General features: G+C 53.3%; 5 protein-coding genes across 5 annotated transcripts; 2 read left to right on the top strand and 3 right to left on the bottom strand.

Moving 5' to 3' along the window:
• Positions 1–104: 104 nt before the first annotated feature.
• Positions 105–2,496, top strand: PV07_00668 (uncharacterized protein). Its single transcript, XM_016387139.1, has one exon. The coding sequence runs from the start codon at positions 380–382 to the stop codon at positions 2,045–2,047; it is 1,668 nt and encodes a 555-aa protein (XP_016254067.1). The 5' UTR covers positions 105–379; the 3' UTR covers positions 2,048–2,496.
• On the bottom strand, positions 2,308–5,267 carry PV07_00667 (uncharacterized protein). The gene is made up of 2 exons (XM_016387138.1): positions 3,283–5,267; positions 2,308–3,176 (listed from the first exon to the last, which is right to left on the bottom strand). Exons 1-2 carry the CDS (start codon positions 5,233–5,235, stop codon positions 2,739–2,741), a joined length of 2,391 nt encoding a protein of 796 aa, XP_016254066.1. The 5' UTR covers positions 5,236–5,267; the 3' UTR covers positions 2,308–2,738.
• A 2,936-nt stretch (positions 5,268–8,203) lies between these two features.
• Positions 8,204–9,997, top strand: PV07_00666 (uncharacterized protein; the record flags this gene model as incomplete). Its single annotated transcript, XM_016387137.1, has 5 exons — positions 8,204–8,953; positions 9,011–9,141; positions 9,264–9,597; positions 9,666–9,771; positions 9,826–9,997. 5 exons carry the CDS (start codon positions 8,204–8,206, stop codon positions 9,900–9,902), a joined length of 1,398 nt encoding a protein of 465 aa, XP_016254065.1. The 3' UTR covers positions 9,903–9,997.
• An 8,474-nt stretch (positions 9,998–18,471) lies between these two features.
• PV07_00665 (uncharacterized protein) lies at positions 18,472–20,297 on the bottom strand (the record flags this gene model as incomplete). Its single annotated transcript, XM_016387136.1, has 3 exons — positions 18,472–19,161; positions 19,317–19,520; positions 19,572–20,297. 3 exons carry the CDS (start codon positions 20,295–20,297, stop codon positions 18,472–18,474), a joined length of 1,620 nt encoding a protein of 539 aa, XP_016254064.1.
• Positions 20,298–21,388: 1,091 nt separating this feature from the next.
• Positions 21,389–22,030, bottom strand: PV07_00664 (uncharacterized protein; the record flags this gene model as incomplete). The annotated part of the gene is made up of 1 exon (XM_016387135.1): positions 21,389–22,030. One exon carries the CDS (start codon positions 22,028–22,030, stop codon positions 21,389–21,391), a length of 642 nt encoding a protein of 213 aa, XP_016254063.1.
• Positions 22,031–22,972: the final 942 nt, after the last annotated feature.

Here is a 22,972-nt window from a genome sequence, read left to right as displayed (position 1 = left end):
CGGTGGGCGATTCATCCCTCAAGCACAAACTGCGCCCGTCTTTCTCCGGCCATGTGGCCGGCATCCCGCCCTCCAGCCTCCAACCTCCACATTTTCAACCCCATCTCCTTCAGCTTCGACCGAGGTTATATGTCGGAAGTCATTATCCTTCTCTTGCGGCCTCAAGAATGCCTATCGCCCCCCAGACTAGAAGAGTGGCCCGTGGATGTCTATCTCCAGCCCGCCCCATCGACTGGACAGAGCGCGGACGACTCGGCTTTATGCTGGATGCCGCCCTGACGATTGATATTCTTCCGACATCTCCTCGACTTCGCTCGAATCTTGGACCACTGCAGCATTTCTAACTGATCTACTCTCATTCAAGAGCCGGCCAGCAAAAATGCCCTACACGTCCCCTTATCCTCCGTTGGATATTCCAAAATGTAACATTCTCTCCTACGTTTTCCCTCCTGAGAAGACGCCATCCAACAAGCCGCTATGGATAGATGCCGAGAATCCCTCCAACAGCCTCTCACCAGCCCAGATGCTATCTTGGGTCAAGAGATTTGCAGTTGGTCTCGATAGACTGGGCGTCAAACAGCAACAAGCGGTCATGGTCTTCACGCCGAACCATCTCTTTGTTCCAATGGTGTATCTTGCTGCCGCCGGGTCCAAGCGCTTCTTTACGGGCGCCAATCCCATCTACACGGTCAACGAGGTCGCCCACCAGATGAAGGCAATCGAGGCCGCAGTTGTGTTCATCCATCCTTCCTTGCTCGATACCGGTGTGGCTGCCGCCAAACAAGCCAATATCCCTCTAGACAGGCTTTTCATCTTCTCCGATGCCGAATCTCCAACCACGAAAGGCATCAGGGATTGGCGGTCAATGGTCGCCTCAGAATCAGAGGCTGAATCCTGGAAGTGGGATCCTCTTGAAGGGGACGCTGCCCTGCAAACTGTTGCTGCCATCAACTTCTCGAGTGGAACCACTGGCCTGCCCAAAGGTGTGTGCATTACGCATCGCAACCTCATTTCGAACGCTGCGCAAACCATCTTCAACAAATACGAGGGCACCCAGTACTCCGAACAAGATCCTGGCCCTGAACGTTGGCTTGCGTTCCTTCCACTGTATCACGCCTATTCGCAGTTATGGACCATCAACATTGCCTGCCGTCTACAAGTCCCGGTTTATGTCATGCCCAAGTTCGTATACGAAGACTTCTTGAAGCACATCCAAAACTACAAAATCACAACTCTTCAACTGGTCCCGCCCGTTCTTGTCATGCTAAGCAAACGACCCGAAACGGCCAAGTACGACATTAGCAGCCTCCAACAAATTCTTTGTGGCGCAGCACCGCTGAAGAGTGATTTGCAGAATGAGATCATGAAGCGATTCGACGTGGTTGTAGTCCAGGGCTGGGGCATGACTGAAACCACATGTGCCGGCATTATGATGCCAGGAATGGCCAAGGATCTAACCGGCTCGATCGGGTATCTGCTGCCTAACACCGAGGCGAAGCTGATGGATGAGGAAGGGAACGAGGTGACGGCGGAAGGCGAGCCGGGCGAGCTCTGGCTGAGGGGGCCACAGATGCTGCTTGGCTATTGGAGAAACGAACAAGCCACCAAGGAGAGTAAGACCGAGGACGGCTGGTTCAAGACCGGCGACGTCGGCGTCTGCAAGGGCAACAAGTGGTGGATCGTCGACAGGAAGAAAGAGCTTATCAAAGTCAACGGCTTGCAAGTGGCGCCGGCGGAACTAGAGGCCGTTCTGCTTGAGCATGATGACGTCGCAGATGCAGCTGCTGTCGGGATCACTGTTCACGGCGAAGAGCTCCCGCGAGCATATGTCGTTCTGCAAGAGCGGGCCAAGGGCAAGACGACCGAGGAGGACATCAAAGCTTTTGTGGCAAGCAAGGTGGCTAGGCACAAACGGTTGGCCGGCGGCGTCCAGTTCATCGATGAAGTGCCCAAGCTGGCCAGCGGCAAGATTGTGCGGAAACTGATGAAGGAATGGGCCAAGAGGGACGCGAAGGAGGTCGAAGGCAAAGTGAAAGCACGACTGTAGAGGAATGGGAGGGCCATGGTTATTAGTACGCACCCGTGGAAAGGACGTCTACGAGTGACCAGTCTGAGATCAATCAGGGGATCCACGCAATGCATCGTCCCGCAGGCTGCGATTCCCAGTCCAAAACCCAGCAAGAGAAGCAGCTCACGTGGTTGAAGAGGACGGCGGAGTTTTCTGTCAACGATGAAGAGATAGATATTCGGAGCAACTTTAAGGGAACCTCGAATGGGGCCTCCGTTGACACGAACCATCGCGATACCAGCAACACCAGTCGTCCTTTCGAAGTTCAAGGCTCTCATTGAATACTAGACCAGGGTGGATTGTGTGGCATTGTACAAACGAGACAATAGATGGAGGGATGCGGCAGTAAAAGGTAGGTAGGTAGGTCTGTTTGATATGATGGTCAACGGTTTAGAGAGCCTCGCGATTTGACGGTAGAAAGAATCGAGCAACCATCTCAGCGAGCAACGTCGCCCTCTCTCTTCACTTCTTCTTGGGAATTCTGCTCCGAGTAGATGTTGTTCGTGGCTTTTCACCTTCAGTAGTTGATCCTGAGGAGTCTCGCATCTTCACTCTCGGCTACACCGGAAAGCACGTAGAGTCAGGGCAATCAAGCATAGCAGCCATAACGCATTCTTCATAATGATGCTCTCACATCAATAGTCCTCCCGGCGGTATTCAGGGCAACGCTTCAGAAGTCCAGCTCGACTTTGTCCTCTCCTGGTCTTGATCCACGCTTATCCTCACCAACATCGTCGCCGGTTTTCTTCTCCTTCGGTCTTCCTTTCCGGTCCACCCGCTCGTCTCGGGGGTCGAACCCACCATTGCCCCAGAGCGCCCACTGGGGCGTCTCCCTGCAGTAGTCCTCGGGCGCAAAGTCCCGTCTGCTCTCCAGCAGGTCGAAGAACTTGTCGTAGTCGATGAGGGTGTGCCACTTGTCGTCGACGAGGAAGCGCTTACTCGCGACCAGCACGCAGCAGCTGTGGGCGTGCTCGGCGGCAATGCCGTACTCGAGCCCACGTTTCGCGAGGGCCTTGTCCAGCGCCTCGACGAACGCCACGACCTCCTCGTAAAAGGGGACGTTCTGCATCGTCAGGCCGGCCCCGGCGGAAGAACTTGTGCCGCAATACTGCAGAGGTGAAGATTGATCAGTACGTGCCGGAGATCGACGTGGAACGGAAGCAAAAATGTCCTGTCTCTGAACAAATCATACGAGAGGGTTCGGCAAAACTTACTGTGACGCCCTTAATCTCGACGAAGCAGGGTAGCCCCTTGGCCACCAGGTGGGCATACCCTTCTACTTCGTCTTCGACGTTGAACCCCTTGACCAGCGTAAGGCGGAACACTGTGCGTTGCACAAAACGCTTCTCCCGTAAAATGTCCAGGCACGAATTGAATCGCTCCCAAAAGTCCCGATGTAGAGGCCTGTCGATCTTGCGCAGACTGTCTTTGTTGCTCGCGTCGATACTGACGTACAGCTGTGTGACACGGCGCAAATCACGCAACTGCTGCGGATGCTGGGCATTGCAGACGAGGAAACTCGATATCTTCTCTCCATGCAGGAGTCCCACGAACTCATTGATTCGCGGGTAGAAGATGGGTTCGCCCACCAAGCTCAAAGCACAGTGTCGTATCCGCATAGCCTCTTCGAACCTCTCGGCGCGCACGCCGGGGACGCCACGCATCATTTTGATCTTCTTGTAATGGCCTTCCTTCGCGCCCTCGAAGATCAAGTGGGGATCGTCAACTTGCCAGCGCCAAGTCGTCGACACCGGGTTGGTGCCATGTCTCCAGCAAAAGACACATTTGTTGCTGCATGAGAGTGATGGAGTCGTCTCCATGCACAGATGGGACGCAATGCCATAGAAGGAGTTCTTGTAGCAGGATCCGCGCCCTCGAAGGGCGGATTTGGTCCAACGGCAGATTTTCACTCCCGAGTGGGTGCCAACGATAGTGTAGCCCTGTTTTGTCAAAGCCGCGTGAGTCGGGGATTCTTTAGGAACCATTGCCTTCAAGGTCGGTGGTGCTGGCGGCCGAGAGCTGTAGGTTGTAAAGTCGATGGCGATTGGAGACGCATAGGAATTAGTCTTCCCACCCACATCCTCGAGATCTGTGGTGTTTGCAAGCTTTCGCCTCTTGTTGCGACCAGAATCGGGGAATTCAACCTCATCATCCATTTCCTCTGGCTCATCCTCGTCACCGCTCTCCACGGGTTCCCCGCTTCCGGGAATTCCTTCACCCAGAGCACCCGTCTTGCTAACCTCCCTGAGAACAGTGCATACGCCACCTACCCAATCCTTCAGTGACTTGTCGAGACCGTTTTTCACGTCGCCGAGGCCCAAGGGGTATGCTCTCTTCCGGCCAGTTAATTTAGCCATCCACTTGTCGACCTCGACAGCTTGGGAGCAAAACCCCTTCTCTTCAGTGGGCCAGCCTTCTTTATCACCGATACCAAATATCGTGTAGCCTGCCAACGTGGACAGTGGTGCCGTATCGATACGAAAGTCATTGTGTGTCTCGTCTAAATGGGCAAGGAAGGTGTTCAAAATGGTGTCGATATCGTAGGAAGGGATCAAAAGGAGGTAGAAGTACAAGACATCTGCATTCGGCGCAGGCGTTTTTGGTCCTGATATGAAATAGTCGTCGAGATCAACATATGAGATGTCATATACTTGAGGCCTCAGGATCGAGGGCTGCGAAGTCGAGACTTCCTCGAGGTTCGCCGCTACCTGCTTCGAAAGGCGTTCAGTAGTTCCAGTCAAGGAGGAGAAGAAGATCAGTGGCTGTATGCGAGACGGCTCTCGTCGTCTCTGCAGCGCCGCCTGACCCCCTCTCGAACTCGCCGGCTTGCGGCCAGTCACAACACGGGTTGCAGCGGCTGCAGTTCGAGGTTTTCGAGCCTGGCCAGATATGAGCGAAGGGCTGCTTCTGGAAGAAGTCTGGATCTTTTCATCCCTTGCCACCTGGGCATGAGCATTGTCATTCTGTGTGAGCCACTCTGCCTTCTCCAAGGTTGGAGAGCCGCGCTGTGCTATGTGGTGGGCATGCCTGCGCCGCAGAATGACAGCGAGAACGCATAGCCCGAGAATGGTTGACAAGACAACACGGTTCTCGTGCCAGTAAATCAAGAGGCGATCCAGCCAGTCAGCCAGGATGACTGGGGCCGCTCCAGCTTCACCAAGATCCATGGTGACAAGATTGTCTGGTGCAACTACTTGACATCGAAATTCTCTTAATGTAGAGTGGGATGCGCAGGCGGCGTTTCTATGTTCCGGGTTCCGGCCCTCGAATTCCTTGGCAGTGCCTCGTATTCATCAGGATCCCGAACTACATCTTCATCTCTCTATTCTTTCTTCAAATACAATGCCTGCACGTTGCAGTACGACTTCAGGCCTGCGATCCCCCACTCCGCTCCTATCCCACTCTGCTTGTGCCCGCCAAATGGAATTCTAGGATCTAGGTCGAAATGATTATTCACCCAGACGTTTCCAGCCTCGATCTTCTCAGCCATACGGTTCGCTCGAGCCACATTGCCCGACCAGATCGAGGCCCCTAAGCCGTACAGCGTGTCGTTGGCCTTTTGAACAGCTTCTTCATCTGTACTGAAAGATAGCAAAGGGACGATTGGGCCTATAGGGAGACGAAAATATTAGTGTCAGCTCCTTATCTCGAAGATCAACGGAATATATCTCACCAAAAGGCTCTTCGATTACAATCCTCGACTTCTCATCCGGCCGATCAATGATGGTAGGCGTGATAAAGTATCCCTTTCCCTCAGGATTTTCACCACCCACGGCGACAGTCCAGTTTTCTTTCGTAATGTCGTCGAAAAACCCTTTCACCTTCTCATACTGCATTTCGTTCTGGATTGGACCGAGGAATACACCCTCTTGGTTTCCCTCGCCCATCTGCAGGGTCTTGGTAAATTTGACCATCTCGTCACGGAACTGGTCAATGATCTTTTCGTGGACGAAAATGCGCTTCAGAGCGATGCAAATCTGGCCCGAGTTAAGGAACGCCAGGGTGGCAACCTGAGACTTCGTTAGTATATCTCGAGTCAAGTTTGGATCGCCTCGAAAGTGCTGACCTTGGATGCGACCTCGGGAATATCGACATCATCAAGAACAATAGCTGGATCCTTTCCTCCCAGCTCAAGAGTGACTCGCTTTAATGTTCTACTGCAAGATTCCATGACTTTCTTGCCCGTGAATGTTGAGCCGGTGAAGCTAACCTTCGCCGGTACAGGATGGCTGGTGAGCATCGGTCCGAGAGAGTCGTCACCAGAGAGACATTGAATAACCCCTGGCGGAAAGAACCGTTGGGCCAGTTCGCATAACTTGATCCCGGTGGCAGGAGTGAATGGCGATGGTTTGACAATGATGGCATTGCCTGTGATCACTGCCGGTACGATCTTGCCCACTGCGAGCAGGATGGGGTAATTCCAAGGGACGATGCCGACAGCAACACCCAGAGGGGTGTATCGCACGACAATGGTCTTGTCATCTGACTCGACCTTCTCAACCGGCAGCTTCAGCTCTGCGATTCCTCGTATCCAATTTAAAGCAAAGTCTAGCTCCATTCTCGCAAACATGATCTATAGTGATCAAGATGGTGAGCCGAGTGACTTGACGAAAGGAAGGTAATTGAAGCTCTCGCTTTCTTACCGGCTTTCCTTGCTCTTGGGTCAGCATCTTCGAAAACCCCTCCTTCTCGGCCTCGAGTGCATCAGCGAAGGCGATTAGAGCCTGCTTTCGCTCGTCCCAAGGGGTCTCGGCCCAGGCTTTCGTTGCGACCTTGGCTGCAGCCATTGCTCGCTCAACATCATCTTTTGAGGAGACTGGCACCTCCGGATTTGCCTCAAGAGTTGCTGGATTGATACTATGACGGGTCTGGCTTGCCGTGGAAAGCTTACCGTTGATGATGTTGTGGAACACTGTCCAGTCCAGCGAAGGACCGACATTGTTTGAAATCGACGGAGACATGATGTAGAAGCAGAAGAAGGCGACCCAGCGTTTGAAACACATGCGAATGCAGCTACCTCCTACTCTTATGCGGGCGCTTCTGTATTAACAGACACCGGGCTCTGTCAGACATCGGTTCGACAGTCGTACACATCTCTCTACCGTCACTCCGATGAGGCATTCGATCACAGCTTTCGGGAATACAGTCGGCAACAAGGTTCCTCTGGCCCCAGCGTTTGTGTGGGAGCCGAGTCTGCTCTGGGCACTTGACCGCAAGGCCTAAAGACGCTTCCGACTTGCTCACTTAATTGCAAAGGCTTTCTAGGGAAGATCAACGGTAGCTCCCCTTGCCTGAGATATTGGCGGGCGAGACGTCCCTGAATTCTCCTGGAATAGCTCGCCGACTTGCTCGGTATGCCGCTTTCGGTATGCTCGGCAGCTGCCGACTTCTGCCGCTCCACACCGATTCGTTGATTGAAGTGGATATGGAACTCAGGCTATTCGACGGCAACGGTAATTGTTAGTGCCTAGGCACAGGTGCGATCGGCTGGGCCTCTTCAAAAGAAAACCATTTCAGAATTGTTGGTCTCTTGAGGCACGGCAAGGCCAAAGTGAGACGCTCGTGTGCTCATACAATATTCATTCCTTGATCATTATGTTTTGGCAGATGAAGGGTGAAATGGGAGTCTCAAAACCACATTACGAATCTTTCACCAACGTACGCGAGGTAGAGACGGCCGATGAAATTACACCTCTTCTATCAGAATCTCCTACAGCAGCAGTCAGGGTCGAAAATGTGAGGGATAATCGCTCATGACTGACAAGGCTCTAATCACAGCCAACAGGGACCCTTTCCTCCGACAGACGCAGAGCAGCCAGATGCTCGACAATCGCCTGACGATCCTGAGGACAGCAAGTCAGTGGCCGGTGTTATAGCGGTCCTTATCATTGGCGAGTGAATGATTCCTCTCAACGCGGCTGTGGGCATCTTACCATTGTTCATAAGGTGTTTTCGTCTCTCAGGCTGATCTATGCCTTGTCCTTGCAACTTACGGTCAGATATCATCGGAGTTTCAACGACTCCAGGATGGAGATTGGCTTCTTTCCAGCTACATGCTCGCCCAGTGCGTGGCACAGCCATTGGTGAAGACTTTGTGATGCCCTCTTTCCCGAACTACTCTGACAAGGAGCCAGTATGGAAAACTTAGCGATATCTTCGGGAGGAAGCGCTGTCTTCAAGTCTCGTACGGGCTCTTCGCTACCGGGACTCTTATTTCCGGACTCGGACAATCTATGTCTCAAGTCCTTGTCGGCCGAGTTATCGAGGGTACGGGAGGTGCAGGAATGGTGTGTATGGTCTCGATCCTCCTCACGGATCTCGTACCTCTACACAAGGTCGCCGTATACAGGAGCTATGTCAATCTCGTGCAGACTGCCGGGCGCAGTTGTGGTGGAGTCATTGGAGGCTTCATCGCTCAGACCGTTGGCTGGAGGTGGTGAGTGCTCGTCACCCGAGAATAGTTCTGGGGTTCATGAAATTGCTGATCACTGTGCAAGGGCATTCTTGGGTCAGACCCCTATTGTGATCGTAGCCATCCTGCTCGTTCAGCGAAAGCTGCAGGTCAAGACGAAACAGCAGAAGACGTCGGGCGACGACCTGAGCATATCTGATAAAATTAAGCGCATCGACTTTATGGGCGCAGCACTGATGAGCCTGACCATCCTGTGTGCCTTGATCGTTCTTGATGTGGGTGGGCAGAAGCTCCCCTGGAATCACCCCATCATCTGGATCTCCAGCGGCGCAATTGTTTTCAGCATGATTGCATTCGTCTTAGTGGAGAGATATGTGGCTGTCGAACCCATCTTCCCGCTTCGACTTATTGGTCACTATGTGGTCATCACCTGCTATATGATGCTCTGTCTGCAGATGGTGGCGGTCACTGCGGTACGTTGTCTTGAGAAGTCATGTTCTAAATTCTGCACAAGCTAATGCAACCAACAGATGATGATGATAGTCCCCATGTACTTTCAGGTCACCAAACTGGCCAGCACAGGGGAGGCAGGAGCATATCTTGTGCCATCCGTAGCTGGAAACACCATTGGTGGCCTTCTAACAGGTGCTTGGATTCAGAGGTATGGCCGAAATCTCTACTCTCTATTGTCTTTTCGTTTCAAGCAGAGCAATGAGTGATAGAATGCTCATCTCGCCTGCTTTGTAACTCCCCAGTTATTTTCCTAAACTAAATTCCTCTCAGGTCACGTCGGTACAAAATGCCGCAGATTATTGGCTCTTTCTTTTCCATGGCAGCTTTTGCAGCACTTGTTCTTGTGTGGCGTGGCAACACAACCTTTCTCGAATCGCTCCTCATCTTTCCCGTCGGATTGGCGACTGGAGTAGCACACGGAGCCATCTTCATTGGCCTTGGCGCAGGCGTCGGAGAGGCAGACATTGCCATTGCCGGTTCTGGGCTGTATCTCAGCTCGAACATCGGATCAGTGGCTGGAGTCAGTCTGGGAAATGCCATTTACCAATCAACGTTGCGGCTCGGACTCAATAAGGTGTTACAGGATTTCCCGTCCAAGGAACAGGTAAGTACCCACTCTTGAAATTCGAGATGTGAATGGATCGTCCGTTCTGACCCATGCATTCATTCAAGATCATACGAAAAGCCCTGGTAGATATCTCTTACATTCGACATGTGTCGGCGGACATCAGAATGACCATGCTTCCAGCATACGTTGCGAGTTTCCAAGGGGTGTTTCGTAAGTGTATCCCCTCCTCGATCACCGGTTTGACCAGAGACTAACCTGGAACAGTTCTTGGAATGGCATGTTCAGCACTTGCACTCCTCGTGGGTCTTGTTTCGCGAGAAACTAGGCTTCAACTTAAGTAGGCCACGCTCACCAAGGATAGGTAGAGGGAGAAGATAGCATATAGAGGACCTATTGCATGCTAGATTTAAATCATAGTATAAGAGTTATAGGAGGCCAGCTCACTACGAGCGCCGAGGGCTAGATAGATAGACAATATCCTTGGTCTCTCGCTTTTTATGTGCATACACATTGGGAAATCCTGATCTTGAATCGACCTGAAGCCTTGAACATCTATCTCCTCTTTCCCTTTTATTTTCCTGTAATGCCCGCGTGAGGGTGTTTCAACTTCGGAAGAAACTTGAGGAGTGTCTTCTCATGAGCACTTGGAATACCTTTCTCTACTACAGCCAAGGTTCAAAATTGCTGGCTCTACCGTGTTGCACCATCCTAAGTATTGGAGTACAAATTACTTGTATTACCTTGTCCCTCGGTATCAAGGATGTTTTTTTTGGGCTCGCGGAGAGGCATATGACTGAGGTGTCCTCATGTTCCTCACCTCAAGTACATTTGCACAAAGATGTTTGCCCATCTGAAATGGCGGTTCTTGCCCTCTCACGTCCAAGCACTCCATGGTCCCCGGTATTGGAACGTGCGCTGGACCGGCGCGTCTCCATGCTCCACCTCTCTGGTGTCCTCGTCGACCAGGACATTGGCGTGCTGGGGACCCTCGACCTCCTTGATGTAACCCAGCTCGCACGAGGAGAACTCCACGTGGGGCTGGCTGGCATAGAACGCGTCGAAGCGATGGCCCAGGGCGTCGGCGAGAGACCGGATCCCGCCGCCCGGGTGCAGCACGGCCCACGGGTCGGTGCACGCCCTGCCCTTGCACGACTTGAGCACCATCATCAGCGTGTCGAGGCGCGCCACGATCTGCTGGAACGGCCGGCCGGCGATCGAATAGGCGGCCGTGAGCGACTCGTCCAGGAAGTAGTTGTCCAGCTGGCCGGGGTCGAGCTAAGAAGAAGACGGATCAGCGAGGTTGATTTGCATTTTTGCCGTACTCTGATGCCTTATAACATACCTTGACGTCGTAGTATTCCTTCTCTCCGGTGCACCACACAGAGTAGTAGAGGCTATACTCGTCACTCACTATTCGGAGCCCCTTGTAGGTATTGTTCCTCGCCGCGGTCGTCATGCCGATGTGGTGATCCAGTTCGTCGCCGTATTTGCCCCACAACCCCTCCGGCAGCGCCTTGCCCCAGAATTCCACGTTGACGTGCTCGGAGCGTGGGGATGATGCCGCCGATGGCAGCAGCGTCTCCTCTCGGTTCAAGGGGATGGCGGCTCCGTCAAAGTCCTCGCGCGTGACGCCCGTGAGGCCCATCAGCGTCGGTGCGATGTCGGTGTGGGAGGTCACCATCTCGGTCACGCGACCTGCTGCGATCCCAGGGCCCCGGACGATCAAGGGGATGTGGATGTCCGTGTCGTATCCGCACTCTTTGCCGGGATGGAGACCTGTTTTGCTCTTTGTCAGCGTTGGGCACGGAGAATTGGACAGTTCTTTTTCTTAATTACGGTGCTGTGAGATATGGTACCCATTGTCGGTTGTGTAGAAGATGTAAGTGTTCTCAAGCACTCCCTTCCTGTCGAGCATTTTGACCAGGTTCTCCACCATCTCGTCAACGGACTGGAGAGCCCGAAGACGAGACCGTTGGAATTCGTCGTTGTACTCGATGACCGTGTCGTTCAGGAGCGGAAGGTCCTTCATCCACGACACACCGTGATGCTGGAGAGGAAAGAGTCGAAGGATTAGCAAAAAATCAGTCGTTCAGACGCAAGAGTGAAATGCCAACAAACCTTTTCAGGGTTAAACTCGGGCGTTCGTGGGATTTTGTAGTCCTTGAACAAGTGGGCGTGGCGCTTTGCGTATCGAGGATGGTCGATCGAAAAGTCTTCAAATGAACCTAGTACGCAATTCGAATGTGGTGCGATCGGTGCCACCGTCAGCATCCACGGATCGTCGTGCAACAAGGCCTCGTCCAGAAAGTCATAGGCTTTTTGCGCAGTGACATCTGGTGAGTACTGGCCTTCGTAGCTGACCGGAGGTCCGCCATTGCGAGACATTCGGGAGTTAAAGTACTGGTAAGTGTTTGGGTCAAGAATGAAGTCGCTGCCGTTGAAGCCCTGGACATATGGTGCGTTGTAGTTGTCGACATTGTGGGCGTTCCACAGCTTGCCAGAGTAGTAGGTGTTATATCCTGCTTCTTGTAGCCACACCGGAAGATAATTCTCATTGATTCCTTCGCGGACCACTTTCGGATATCCTCCTGGTCTGCATTAGCTCTGCTGGAACCGCACTGCATGAGACAAGCGACGATACCATAAGGTGGGAACAAGTCGGTCACGTTGGTATTATGAGCCGCACGCCCGGTCCAGAGATTGACCCGCGAAGGACAGCAGATGGCGACAGTGCAATAGTGATTGGCGTAGAGCGTGCCTTCGTTCAAGAGGTATTTCTGGAGCAGAGGCATGTGTTGCTGGAAGGCACGATTAGTAACGCGTCCGGAGCACCGTTTGAGCTGTGAGAGAGTACCAAGGACTCCATGTGCCAATCCTGGTCATCTGTGAGAATGAAAAGGATATTGGGCTTCTTTGAGGAGGTTCTAGCTGCCGTCGCCGCCCCCGGCATCGTGGCGAGAAGGAAACCAAGCCAAGGAAGCACCAACATTCTGCAACTCTTCTGGTGTTGCCTTGGAAACTAAGTGAAACAAAGATTTCAAGCAGGCTATAGTGCGAGCTTTTGACGCACTAGATATGTCGAGAGGTTGAAGGTTGAAAAGGAAAGTCGAAAACTGTCCCTAATCTCCAGGACTGGTTTCAATAGCCAAGGCAGCTTCTCGTATAAACCTAGTGCCGGTTACACTTGCTGAACCCTGCGTAAGGCACTCCACAGAATGGTCTGAATGCCATGGTCGATTCTTTACCGATCCCTGCAGCATAGAGTATCCGGTTGATTGCCGCTAGGGGCCGCTGTGAGAGGGAAGCCTGTGATCCCAAAAAGGAACAGAGGCACGATGCCGATTGGTTGCGGCATCACCGCCGAGCCCCAAGCCGCCAAGACTGTGGGGCAATGCCGTACGAACAAGGCTAGTGGGCTTCATCACGTAACTGGATACCTACGTGCACAACATGGAGGAACATGATCGATTCCCTAGGCCTCTGTTCAGGCTATATACTATCAGGTGACCTACAATGACTTCTGGTCTAGCTCTGGGGGCATTCGGTAGAGGACCTAGATCCCTCACAACCATCCTATTCCTCTGTCATGGTTGTGCCCCTTTCCAGCCTCGTAGTTGAGGACTACCAACGCCTGGATATTTAGCGACTTAGGGTAGACATGGGGTCTATTCGTCGACTTTCGAATTGCTTCTCATAATGCACCTCTACCTCAGTCAAAAGCAGGTTGTTCGATATTTTGACCCACGAGATTTAGTCGGATGCCGTTGCAAGCAGATTATGGGCGACCTTGCCACGGTAATGTGCCACTCGGCGTGCTTTGTCTTCCCATGAACACAACGACACAAATGAAGCTAGGACATGTGTTTAGGTTTCAACGATAACATATGCGGCGGATGGAGATATACGTGTGCCATCATCCTACGCAGCAACCTCTAGAACCACCCGACCAGCAACTTGGCCCTTCACAAGTTTGTCTATAAACTGATCCAAATCCGCCAGCTTGCCTCGAGTGAGGATAGGCTAGAAGATAATGTGTTAGTCAAGATAAGGCACAGGAGACTGAACTTGCATGGTTTGCAACTCACCTTGACAAGACCGCGCGCAGTGAAATCTAGCGCTTCCTCCACGTCCTTCATGCTGCCAACGACGCTGCCAACCACGTTAAGTCGTCTCAGCGCCAACATGATAGGCGGAGCACCAGCCACAACCGTGGCATCTTTGGGCAAACCGACAGCGACAACGGTGCCACTGGGTCTGAGGAACGACGGGGCGCTGCCGTAAGCCTCCCTGGTGGCCGCAGTAACGATCACACCGTGAGCTCCGTAGGGTGTGATCTTCATGATCTCGGCGGCGATGTCCTTGGTGGTCTGGAAGTCGATGAAGGCCTCGGCGCCTAATTCTTTGCACAGCTTCCCTTTAGCCTCGCCGCCGTCGATGGCAATCACGCGCATACCCATGGCGCGGGCGTATTGAATTGCAAAGTGGCCGAGACCGCCACCAGCGCCGGGCAGGACAATCCATTGTCCGGGCTTGACAGAGGATCTGGGAAGCAATCAGGATTGGCCGACTCAACTATTCGAGACAACGGAACTCACCTCTTGCAAGCGACGTATGCTGTGACACCACCGCACATGATCGGTCCCGCCTCTTCATCCTTGACGCCATCAGGGATCTTACTGGTGTACCGTGAGTCCGCTAGGCAGTACTGTTGGAAAGTACCTGGCACTGAGAAGCCACTGTTCATCTGAGCGATGCAGTGCACTTCATCAACGCCGTTCAAACAGAACTCGCATTCTCCACAAACACTGGCTATCCACTTGACACCCGCGCGGTCACCAATCTGCCACCGTGACTCGGTCCCGGGACCAAGCGCAACCACATTCCCAGCACCCTCGTGGCCAGCAATCCCTTTCGTCTCCGACTTCATGGCGACGCCGAAGTCCTGCCACTCATCGTGCAGCAGGGACTTGTCCGAGGCACACAGGCCAGTCCAGTTGATCTTTACCAGGATCTGACCCGGGGCCGGTTGAGGAACTTCGATGTTACCCAGGGGTGCTGTGGCGGTCTCTCCTGACCCTTGACGGATCGCAGCTTGCTGTTGCGCAGGAATGCTTACGGAGCCCATGATGACAGTATCCCAATGATGTGCGTATGGGGAATATTGTGCTTGTCTCGGTACGCCGATGGGTGGTAAGAACAGTCAATCGTGCGAAAAGCTGGAGGAAGCTTGGACGAATCCTTTGAACCCCTAGGACTGTGTCACTTTTCTACACCACGAGGAACCCGGGCCGATGATATTCAATTGGTGAATATCCTTCTGGTTATAAGGTGATTTGCAGAGAGAATGGCAAGGTGCCGGAATGTGAAAGCAGCGAGCCGAAGGCGCCAATGGGCTCTCCATGACGGGGATTGGCAAGAGAAAAAGCTCGACTTTGGGTGTCTCCCGACGTTGTTAGTTACCTCGCGGCGATATTACTTGTACGCCATAATACAGCATACCATGGACGCCGGGCACCTCATGGCCCGGTAGCGGAATGAATTCAAGATGATCGACGCGGAGACCACCTCACGCCAACTTACCACGGAGGTGAGCCATGAATGTCTCGACAGATCGCTAGGCAGGAGACTCGTTTGTGTGGGAAGCGGCAAGCTGCCGATTCGCCCACCGATTCGCCCACCAAATGAGGTGGAGCCGGACTTCCTCTTTTGTCCCGTATGAATACGAGCGACAGGTCTATTAATGAAAGCACAAACGAGCACAAGCTAGCCGCGAGTGACTTGGGCGAATGAATCAATATTTATTGACCCATTCCGAATTCTAGAACCGGGTCTAGCCTCGAAGCAAGCCTGAGGGGTCAGATTCTCTGGACCGCCGCTTGTGATAGAGAGTCCAGCGATCAGAATTTACATGGATTTACGTGGCTACAGAATTCGCTGCTCTCATCCTTTGTCAACTGCCGCAAGTAACCACGGTTGCAACCTGATCCTGGGTATCCATTGCGAGTTAAGGCTGACCTATCCATCAAGTTGGGTTTACCAACGTCGTCAAGCTCTCTACCCACCGTTGCAGAGTACAGTGGCGACAAGATGATTGATAGCAATGCAGACATCTATCTGTTTCAGACACGATCGGGAGGAAACAGCACCGCTATGCATATCGAGAGCTAGGTTCGCCGTTGCTCCTTGCCGCATTTACTATTGATTCTTTCACGCTGGTTCATGTGAATTAAAGTTTCCCTTTCTGCGAGCACGAGATTGTGGCCAGATTCAAGCCAGTGGTATGTTATTCACGCCCTCGTGTCCTTTTATCGCTTGTTCAAGGCGTGAATGTCAATTGTAGACATATCTTTGGCGTCAGCGGGGCCAGTCCTGGCCCAATCGGTGTCTTTGCCGTCAGTTCGGCAGGAGTGAAGCTAGCGATAGACTTTTTCTGCCTCGGCGACGACCACATCAATGTCTTCTGGCCCGTCATGGAGGTCAGCTTTGTCTTGTTACCGAAACCCCGGACTGGACTGCGGCAATGGGCGACGGTTTCTGGGGCCCCAGAGTTATAGGAGTCCCTCAGGCAACGGATCCCGCGTCTACAGCCATCTCGGCACCAGAATACGGCCACATCTCGTATTGTCCAGCCTTGTAACCCGGCTGAGAGTCCTCGAAGCAGGTGATATATCCCAGACTTCAAACCCATCTCGCACCCAGCACGGCTGACTCTACTTCTCTATCTTAAGTCGATTTGTCTGGCCTTAATACAAGCAACACGATCTTACAGCCTACATCTTCCCACCACAGCCATGACTTCTTCTCAGGATATTGAAAGGGCGAAGGACGATAGTACCATTCAGGAAGTGGAGGAGACCAAGATGCCCGAGGCAAAATCCGAGAGCAATCTCACCGGAGCTGCCCTCGACGAAGACGAGGAGTTTACCCGCCCACAGCAGCGCAAGATCATCCACAAGATTGATCGCCGCCTGGTCACTGCGCTCGGGATGCTCTTCTCCATCAGCCTGCTCGACCGCTCGAACTTTGGGTCTGCTGCCATTGCGGGGTAGGTGGTCCAATACACAAGAATGCCGGAATGCAGGCTCTGATTGTGCCAACTAGGATGACGGTTGATTTGGACCTCAGCGTTGGAACGCGCTACGTGAGTGATCCCTAATCCATCCACCAGCGAGAGTTCCTCGAGTTGACTTAGTCTGGTCAGTCCCTGGTCCTATTGATCTTCTTTGGCCCCTATGTCCTTCTGCAGCTACCTTCAGCATGGCTTGTCCGGACACTGGGTCCGAAGACGTTCTTGCCAGGGATTACGATCCTTTGGGGAATATTGACGCTGGTGAGTGACTGTGTCATCCGTCAGTGGCGCCATGGAGACTCACAGCCCGCAGTGCCTTGGTTTCGTCCAAACCTGGACCGGCCTCATTCCATTGCGAATGATCATCGGCGCATTCGAGGCGGGTCTTTTCCCGGGCGCCATCTACTTGTTGTCCTTGTGGTATTCACGGTGTAAGTTCAGCCCTCTTTGCGGCACGGGAGTCCTTGAACCTGCCGGCTCACAAACCTGGGGTAGATGATGTCCACGTCCGCTACTCGTGGTTCTACATCATCAGTTCCATTGGATCGTCTCTGTCCGGCATCCTGGGATACATCTTCATGCAAGTGGGCTACCGTGGCCATCTAGCTCCATGGAGATGGATCTTCGTGCTCGAGGGCATCTTGACGGTCATCCTCGGTGTGATCGGCTACTTCATGCTGGTGGACTTCCCACAGCAGGCCCACTCCAAGAACCATTTCCTCACGCAGAGCGAGGCGGCGTTCATCATCCGGCGGCTGCAGAAAGACCGCGCCGACGCTGGCGAGCTCGAGCCTTTCAAGCTCAAGTCGTTCATGGCATCAGGCAAAGATTTCAAACTGTGGATCTACGGTCTGCTGTGGTTGTAAGTCATCTTATTGAGAACCCAAATTGATCAATGATCATAATGTTCAAGCATCAACTGACACTTCATTTTTCCAGCTGCACCACGGTTGTGGCCTATGCCATTCAGTTCTTCCTTCCCATCATCCTCCGCAGCCGGCTCAAGTTCACGCTGGCGAATGCACAGCTGCTGACCTGCCCGCCCTACGTCCTCGGCGGCCTCCTGATGTGGCTGGAAGGATGGCTGGGCGACAAATACCACATCCGTAGCCCCTGGATCTTCTTCAACAGCGTCATCGCCATCACGGGCCTCGCCTTGTTGGGCTGGGTCGAGTCCCCCGGCGTCATGTACTTTGGCGTTTTCCTGCTCACCGCCGGGTGTAACGCCACGGTGCCCACGGTCCTGGCCTGGCTGGCCAACAACATCCGCGGCCAGTGGAAGCGCGCCATGAGCAGCGCCATGTTGCTCAGCTTCGGCGGCATCGGTGGCGTGGCCGGTGCGCTGGTGTTCCGATCCCAGGACGCGCCCGAATATATCCCTGGCCTGTGGGCTTGTATTGCGTGAGTCTCTCACTCTCCACCGTGTTGGTCCTTTTTTCTTGCTTGTCAGCAAAAGAAGCGCTTCACTGACGTTGGTCTGCATGCAGGTGTAATCTGCTGGCAATGTGTCTGACTGCGGGTATGGTGGCCTACTTCGCGGCGTGCAATCGTCATGCGAAAGCAGGCCAGATGGTGATTGAGAAGCTGCAGGGCTTCCAATATACTTTGTGAGACGTCACTTCCCGTAGGCAACTCCTATAGCAGAGGAAAGGAACAATAGGCTTTGTATGGAGTGCAGCAAAGCAGCTTCGTAGGAGATGAGCTGCATTATGACCTGGTTGCAGAAATCAAAACCAGGCGGCAGGGAGGAGAGCCAGGGGCTAAAGATCAGGTCACTGTAGCCTTTGTCTCAACAAGCTTGAGCATGAAAAACCGCCGGATTCAGAAATCTGCCTACTCTGCTATTGAATGATTTCCGCAAAGAAACGGTCTAAGTCCTCATCGCTGAATGCCTGGGCGGCTATGAGGCTGAAATCCCCCTGCTGCGTAATGTCTTCCTCCAGGAGGCCCATCCGCGGACACACCGAGCTCGGGAAAGGGAACAGCGCGGCAATCGTGGACATGGGCACGCTCCCGCTGCTCGCGGTGCCGTCCTGGAGAGTCCCCATGTGCCCGCTGCCGTTGTCCATCTGCCCCAGCGGAGACTGCCGCAGCCGCTCGACCTTTTTCAGCAGGGTTTCGACCGCCGGCCACTTGGTGCGCATCTGTTCCAGGATCTTGATGAAGATGTTGAGTTCCTCCGTGCAGAGGTTGTCTGGGTCGTAGAGGCTGGCGCTGTAGTGGGCCTGCGGCACGCACGCGACCATCACGTACCAGTGGTGGACCGAGAGGAAATAGTTGATGTCGTCTCGCCACTCGATCTCCTCGTACAGGCGCGCCAGGCACGATGAGGCCACCAGGGCGGCAATCGATGTGGCGGTGGATCGCACGGCGGGTACACACAGATGAAACATGATGATGTTGACGAAGTAGATGATGTGGATCTCGTAGACGTCTCGCCGGTAGACCTTGCGGCCGCGAGTGTCGTACAGCTGTATGTGTGGCGGGAGCTCATGCACCCAATTGCGAAGCGATTCCAAGATGCCCAGATCCTGTGGGTGAGCCATCAGGTCAGCTCATGAATTCTGTCCACGTCCTTTTGCACCGGGCACACAGCGCATGCTTTGGGTTTTCCAAGTGAAAGTGCTCTTTGGCGCCACAAGTAATGGGTGATATGTGAAGCAGACGGCGTATTCAAGTAACGTACCTTGTCCATTGACGAAACGTATTCCGGCCTCTGAGTTTCAAGCATGCCTCCTAAAATCGATGCAAGTCTTGTATATTCCATGAATATCTCCGCCTGCTCGTCGGGAGTCTCAAAATCCTCCAGACGCAGACGGCGGACATCAAAGTCCTTGGGTTGCATACACATGGGCCGGCCAAAATATGCGGTTTGGAATTTATCCTGAGACTGTGATAATCAGCACCATCTCCCATGTGCAATTGGATTCCACCAGCGTACAAAGAGATACCAGGCTATTCGTCGGGCTACGCCAGCATTAGGGAGCTGAGAACATGTTGCATCTTTGTGGATGCCAATCTGAAGAGCCAGCCGAATTGCCAGTCCAATCCAATGCCACGAGCCATCTAGGCTGACCATGGTGGCAGGCGTGACGTTCCAGCAGGCCAAAAGGCATAATGATTTGAGGATCGTGAGATGGTCCCTCTCGTGGTTGACCGAAAGCAACGTCTTTGCTCTGACATAGTAAATCTCCCCGGAATGGAGCGGCGAAGTCCCCCGTGGATGACGGAGGAGCGTCCCCACTAGACACAGAGCCTGGGATAACAAGAGGGAGGGACGATCCGTCTGGAGGTCACTTCGATCGATGATGGCCATGCGGTGATAGACGTACTTGAAAAATGCCTCGGCGTACGCTTCCACCCTCTTTTCCGGTGGGAGCGAGGCGGCTCCAGTGACCTTCATGAATTCGTCATTGACAATCTCTGCGAAGGAGTCGTTGAGACTTGGAGCAACCGAGGCAGATGGAGAAGAGTACGACATGAGAGACTGTTCACCAAGATAGCTCTGGTGGCTTGCCGTCGTGGACGGTCGCGGCAAGTCGGTTCCATTTGTGGTCCGCTGTGCCATAGCTGGGGGAGCAGTGAAGGTCGTGGTGAGTGAGGCATGGTCAATCGTATTATGCTTTGACGGCGGCATGGCCAACTCGTCAAGAGAATGGATTGCCATTGATGTTGTTGCAGATTCCGTTACCAACCGTGTAGGAGGAAGCGGCATTCGATAGTCGTCGCGTGGCCAGCAGGGAACAATCAGCTAAAACAGTTTCCAGTCGCTCAGTTGGAGGACACATGACATACTTGCAGACCTGGTTGATTCTCTGGCACTGGCCACATACTCCCCTGGGCTGCACCTGGAGATCACATCGCACCTGTGCCGAACGTCAGCGCGCATGGTCGTGAGAGACCGCCTGAGCTCCCGCCCTCACTTTTCGGATGTGGCACCTCTCGCAGACGACTCTGGCACGATCGCGAGGGCGTCGTTGCGAGGCTGACATACTGTCGTCAGGGCCAGGGAAGACACCTAGTGGAAGTGGTCTATCAAGTTGCTGTGAAGCGTCTTCGGAAGGAGAAACCTCTCGGCTTTGCCCCCAAACTATGCGAAGGTAGCTAGCCAACCCAACCCCAGAATTCCAGCACCCCGCATCGAGTGAGAGTAGATGCTCTGGAGCTAGAAGTGGTGGTGTCCACCTGGGCTAGGAATCCCTCACGGCTCGGGAGTCAGTTTTCTTTAGGTTCGCTCGGCCAAACTGAAAATGCTCACGGTGGCACCCGAGGCCAATCGCCCTACGGGAAGACATTCCACATCCCACCATGCCGAGCCCCGGTGAAAAGAAGCAGTCGACGAAGTCAGCCAAGGTGGCGATCTCCCCTCGTCTGGATGGACGGTATTCATCTGTTCTCAATCTTTGGGGCCAATCGGGAGTATGCCGACTTGTGACGGGAATGCAAAACATCACAGGTGATGTATAGGCGTATGTCTCCCTGCTGTCGCCGCCGTATTGAAGCGCGGTGGCGAAATAAGTTCAACATCACCCACAAACCTAGAAATGAAGACCGCGACAGAAAAGCAAAGCATACCAGTGCAGATACAAAAGAACTGTGAAGGTTAAGAGTATCACACCAGTGCCAGAGATCAGACATTTCCCTTCGTAGAGACGGATCGATTCGATATCACCACAATGTACCCGACAGAGACTCGTTCCAACATACCGTCTCCTCCTTTGACAAGGCCCCAGATCTCACCATCACTGATCGCTGTGATCAGGATGCCCAGTCCTTGAAGCACTCCCAACCTAACAGCGCCGCGATCACGGTGCTCACCACCATGGGCGGAATGAAAAAGTACACATAGCAAAGTAGCATGTTTGCGAAATTGCTGAGGAACAGAATCCACTTCAATGCGCTCAATAATTCCTCCAGACTCAAGTCGCTCTTACTCCCGATTGCCATATTGCCGTGGACATCGTCTACCTTCCTCGCCTCTGCTTTCGTCTCCCGCCGAGGGGAAGAAAGCAGCATCGTGCCGGCGGCAGCGCGACTAGAGTAGACGCTCAAGGCCCACGACAATGCCGCACTCATGAACAAAAACACGGTGACGCCTAGGCCGAACCCCATGTAGAAATCATGCAAGGTCCTCCTGCTGCCCATGAAGTCGAAGCTCACGGTCTGCATGGCGGAGAAAAGGGCGTTGCCTTCCACGCCAAAGTCGTTTGAGAGGAGGAGGCCGCCAATTGTGTGGGTGGTCGCGAAGAAGACAAGGAGTGGAGTGGTGAGCTTGTAGGTGTTCATCTCTAAGAGTCTCGAAATAGGCGACGATGGAGTTGGAGACGGAGACGCAACGTCGGATGAAGGCAGGTCTTTCGTGGGCTTGGGACGCACGGATTGGCGTGTTGAGACTGGCATGGCTGCCGTAACCCTTTGGGAGGCGATAACTGATGATAGTAGCCGGAGGTTTCACACATATGTCCCTTTCTTAATGGCGACTTCTTCGATTTTCAGGCTTCCTCAGAAGATGGTCTCACGGAGGTCGGACAACGTTCAGGGTTTTCAGCTTCGATTCAAGACTATGCCGGGAGGGGTGTAGTTGCGTCGTATTCGTACTCCTCTTGTTCGGCTGCCAACCTCGTAGAAGCCAGGTCTCTTTGAATCACTGCCCAGACATTGAATCTTTCTCTCAACTCCCCAATGACATGGACAGCGATGCAGAAGAAACCTAGCTCGTGGAAACTCGACAGAGCATGCTTAGGTAACCTGGCTGAGTCAGCCCTGTATCCCACAGCTGTTCAGGGGCGCAGCCTTGCAACACGGTGCGACCCCTCCTCTAAATACGAAATGATGGCGAACTCCTCAGAATAAATGACTGTTCTTCATTCGCTCCCCATCCTCTATTTACCAGATCGTTCTGAACACGTCTAATAACCGCATCCACACCCGACAAGGGGCTGCATGGCGCAGCTGCATGATCACTCCGTTGAGTCGACACGAAGAATCTTCTATCTACCAGTGAGTGAATCTTTTCTGGTGTCAACTCTCAGCAGAACCGAAAATACAAGTATCTATGTCTATTGCGAACTCAAGGAGAGCGCACGGCGACTCCGGCTGCGGATATTTGGTCCCCATTTATACAAGACCCAGGGAATAGGAACCATTGCGATAGAACACGCTCCTAAGATGCTGGTGGCTTTACCCGTACCTAGGGTTTCATACACTGCAATAAAAAACAAATATTAACCTTCTTGGTCTTTTCGATTTGTGAACACACTTACTTTGCACGGCAAAAAGAGGAAAAGCTGCCGCGAACCCGTACCGCGCAAACGCGTTCGCGGCCGTGGCCGAGGCACCAAA

This window comes from Cladophialophora immunda (genome assembly GCF_000835495.1).
Source record: "Cladophialophora immunda strain CBS 83496 unplaced genomic scaffold supercont1.1, whole genome shotgun sequence".
Lineage (NCBI taxonomy): Eukaryota > Fungi > Ascomycota > Eurotiomycetes > Chaetothyriales > Herpotrichiellaceae > Cladophialophora > Cladophialophora immunda.
This window is presented reverse-complemented; position numbering and strand designations above follow the sequence as displayed.

Bases quoted from the DNA above. Each gene is read 5' to 3' on its own strand.
- PV07_00668 (XM_016387139.1), top strand. From the start codon at position 380: ATGCCCTACACGTCCCCTTATCCTCCGTTGGATATTCCAAAATGTAAC.
- PV07_00667 (XM_016387138.1), bottom strand. From the start codon at position 5,235: ATGGATCTTGGTGAAGCTGGAGCGGCCCCAGTCATCCTGGCTGACTGG. The intron at 3,177-3,282 runs GTAAGTTTTGCC...TCACCTCTGCAG, and splicing joins TCGAGATTAAGGGCGTCACA to TATTGCGGCACAAGTTCTTC.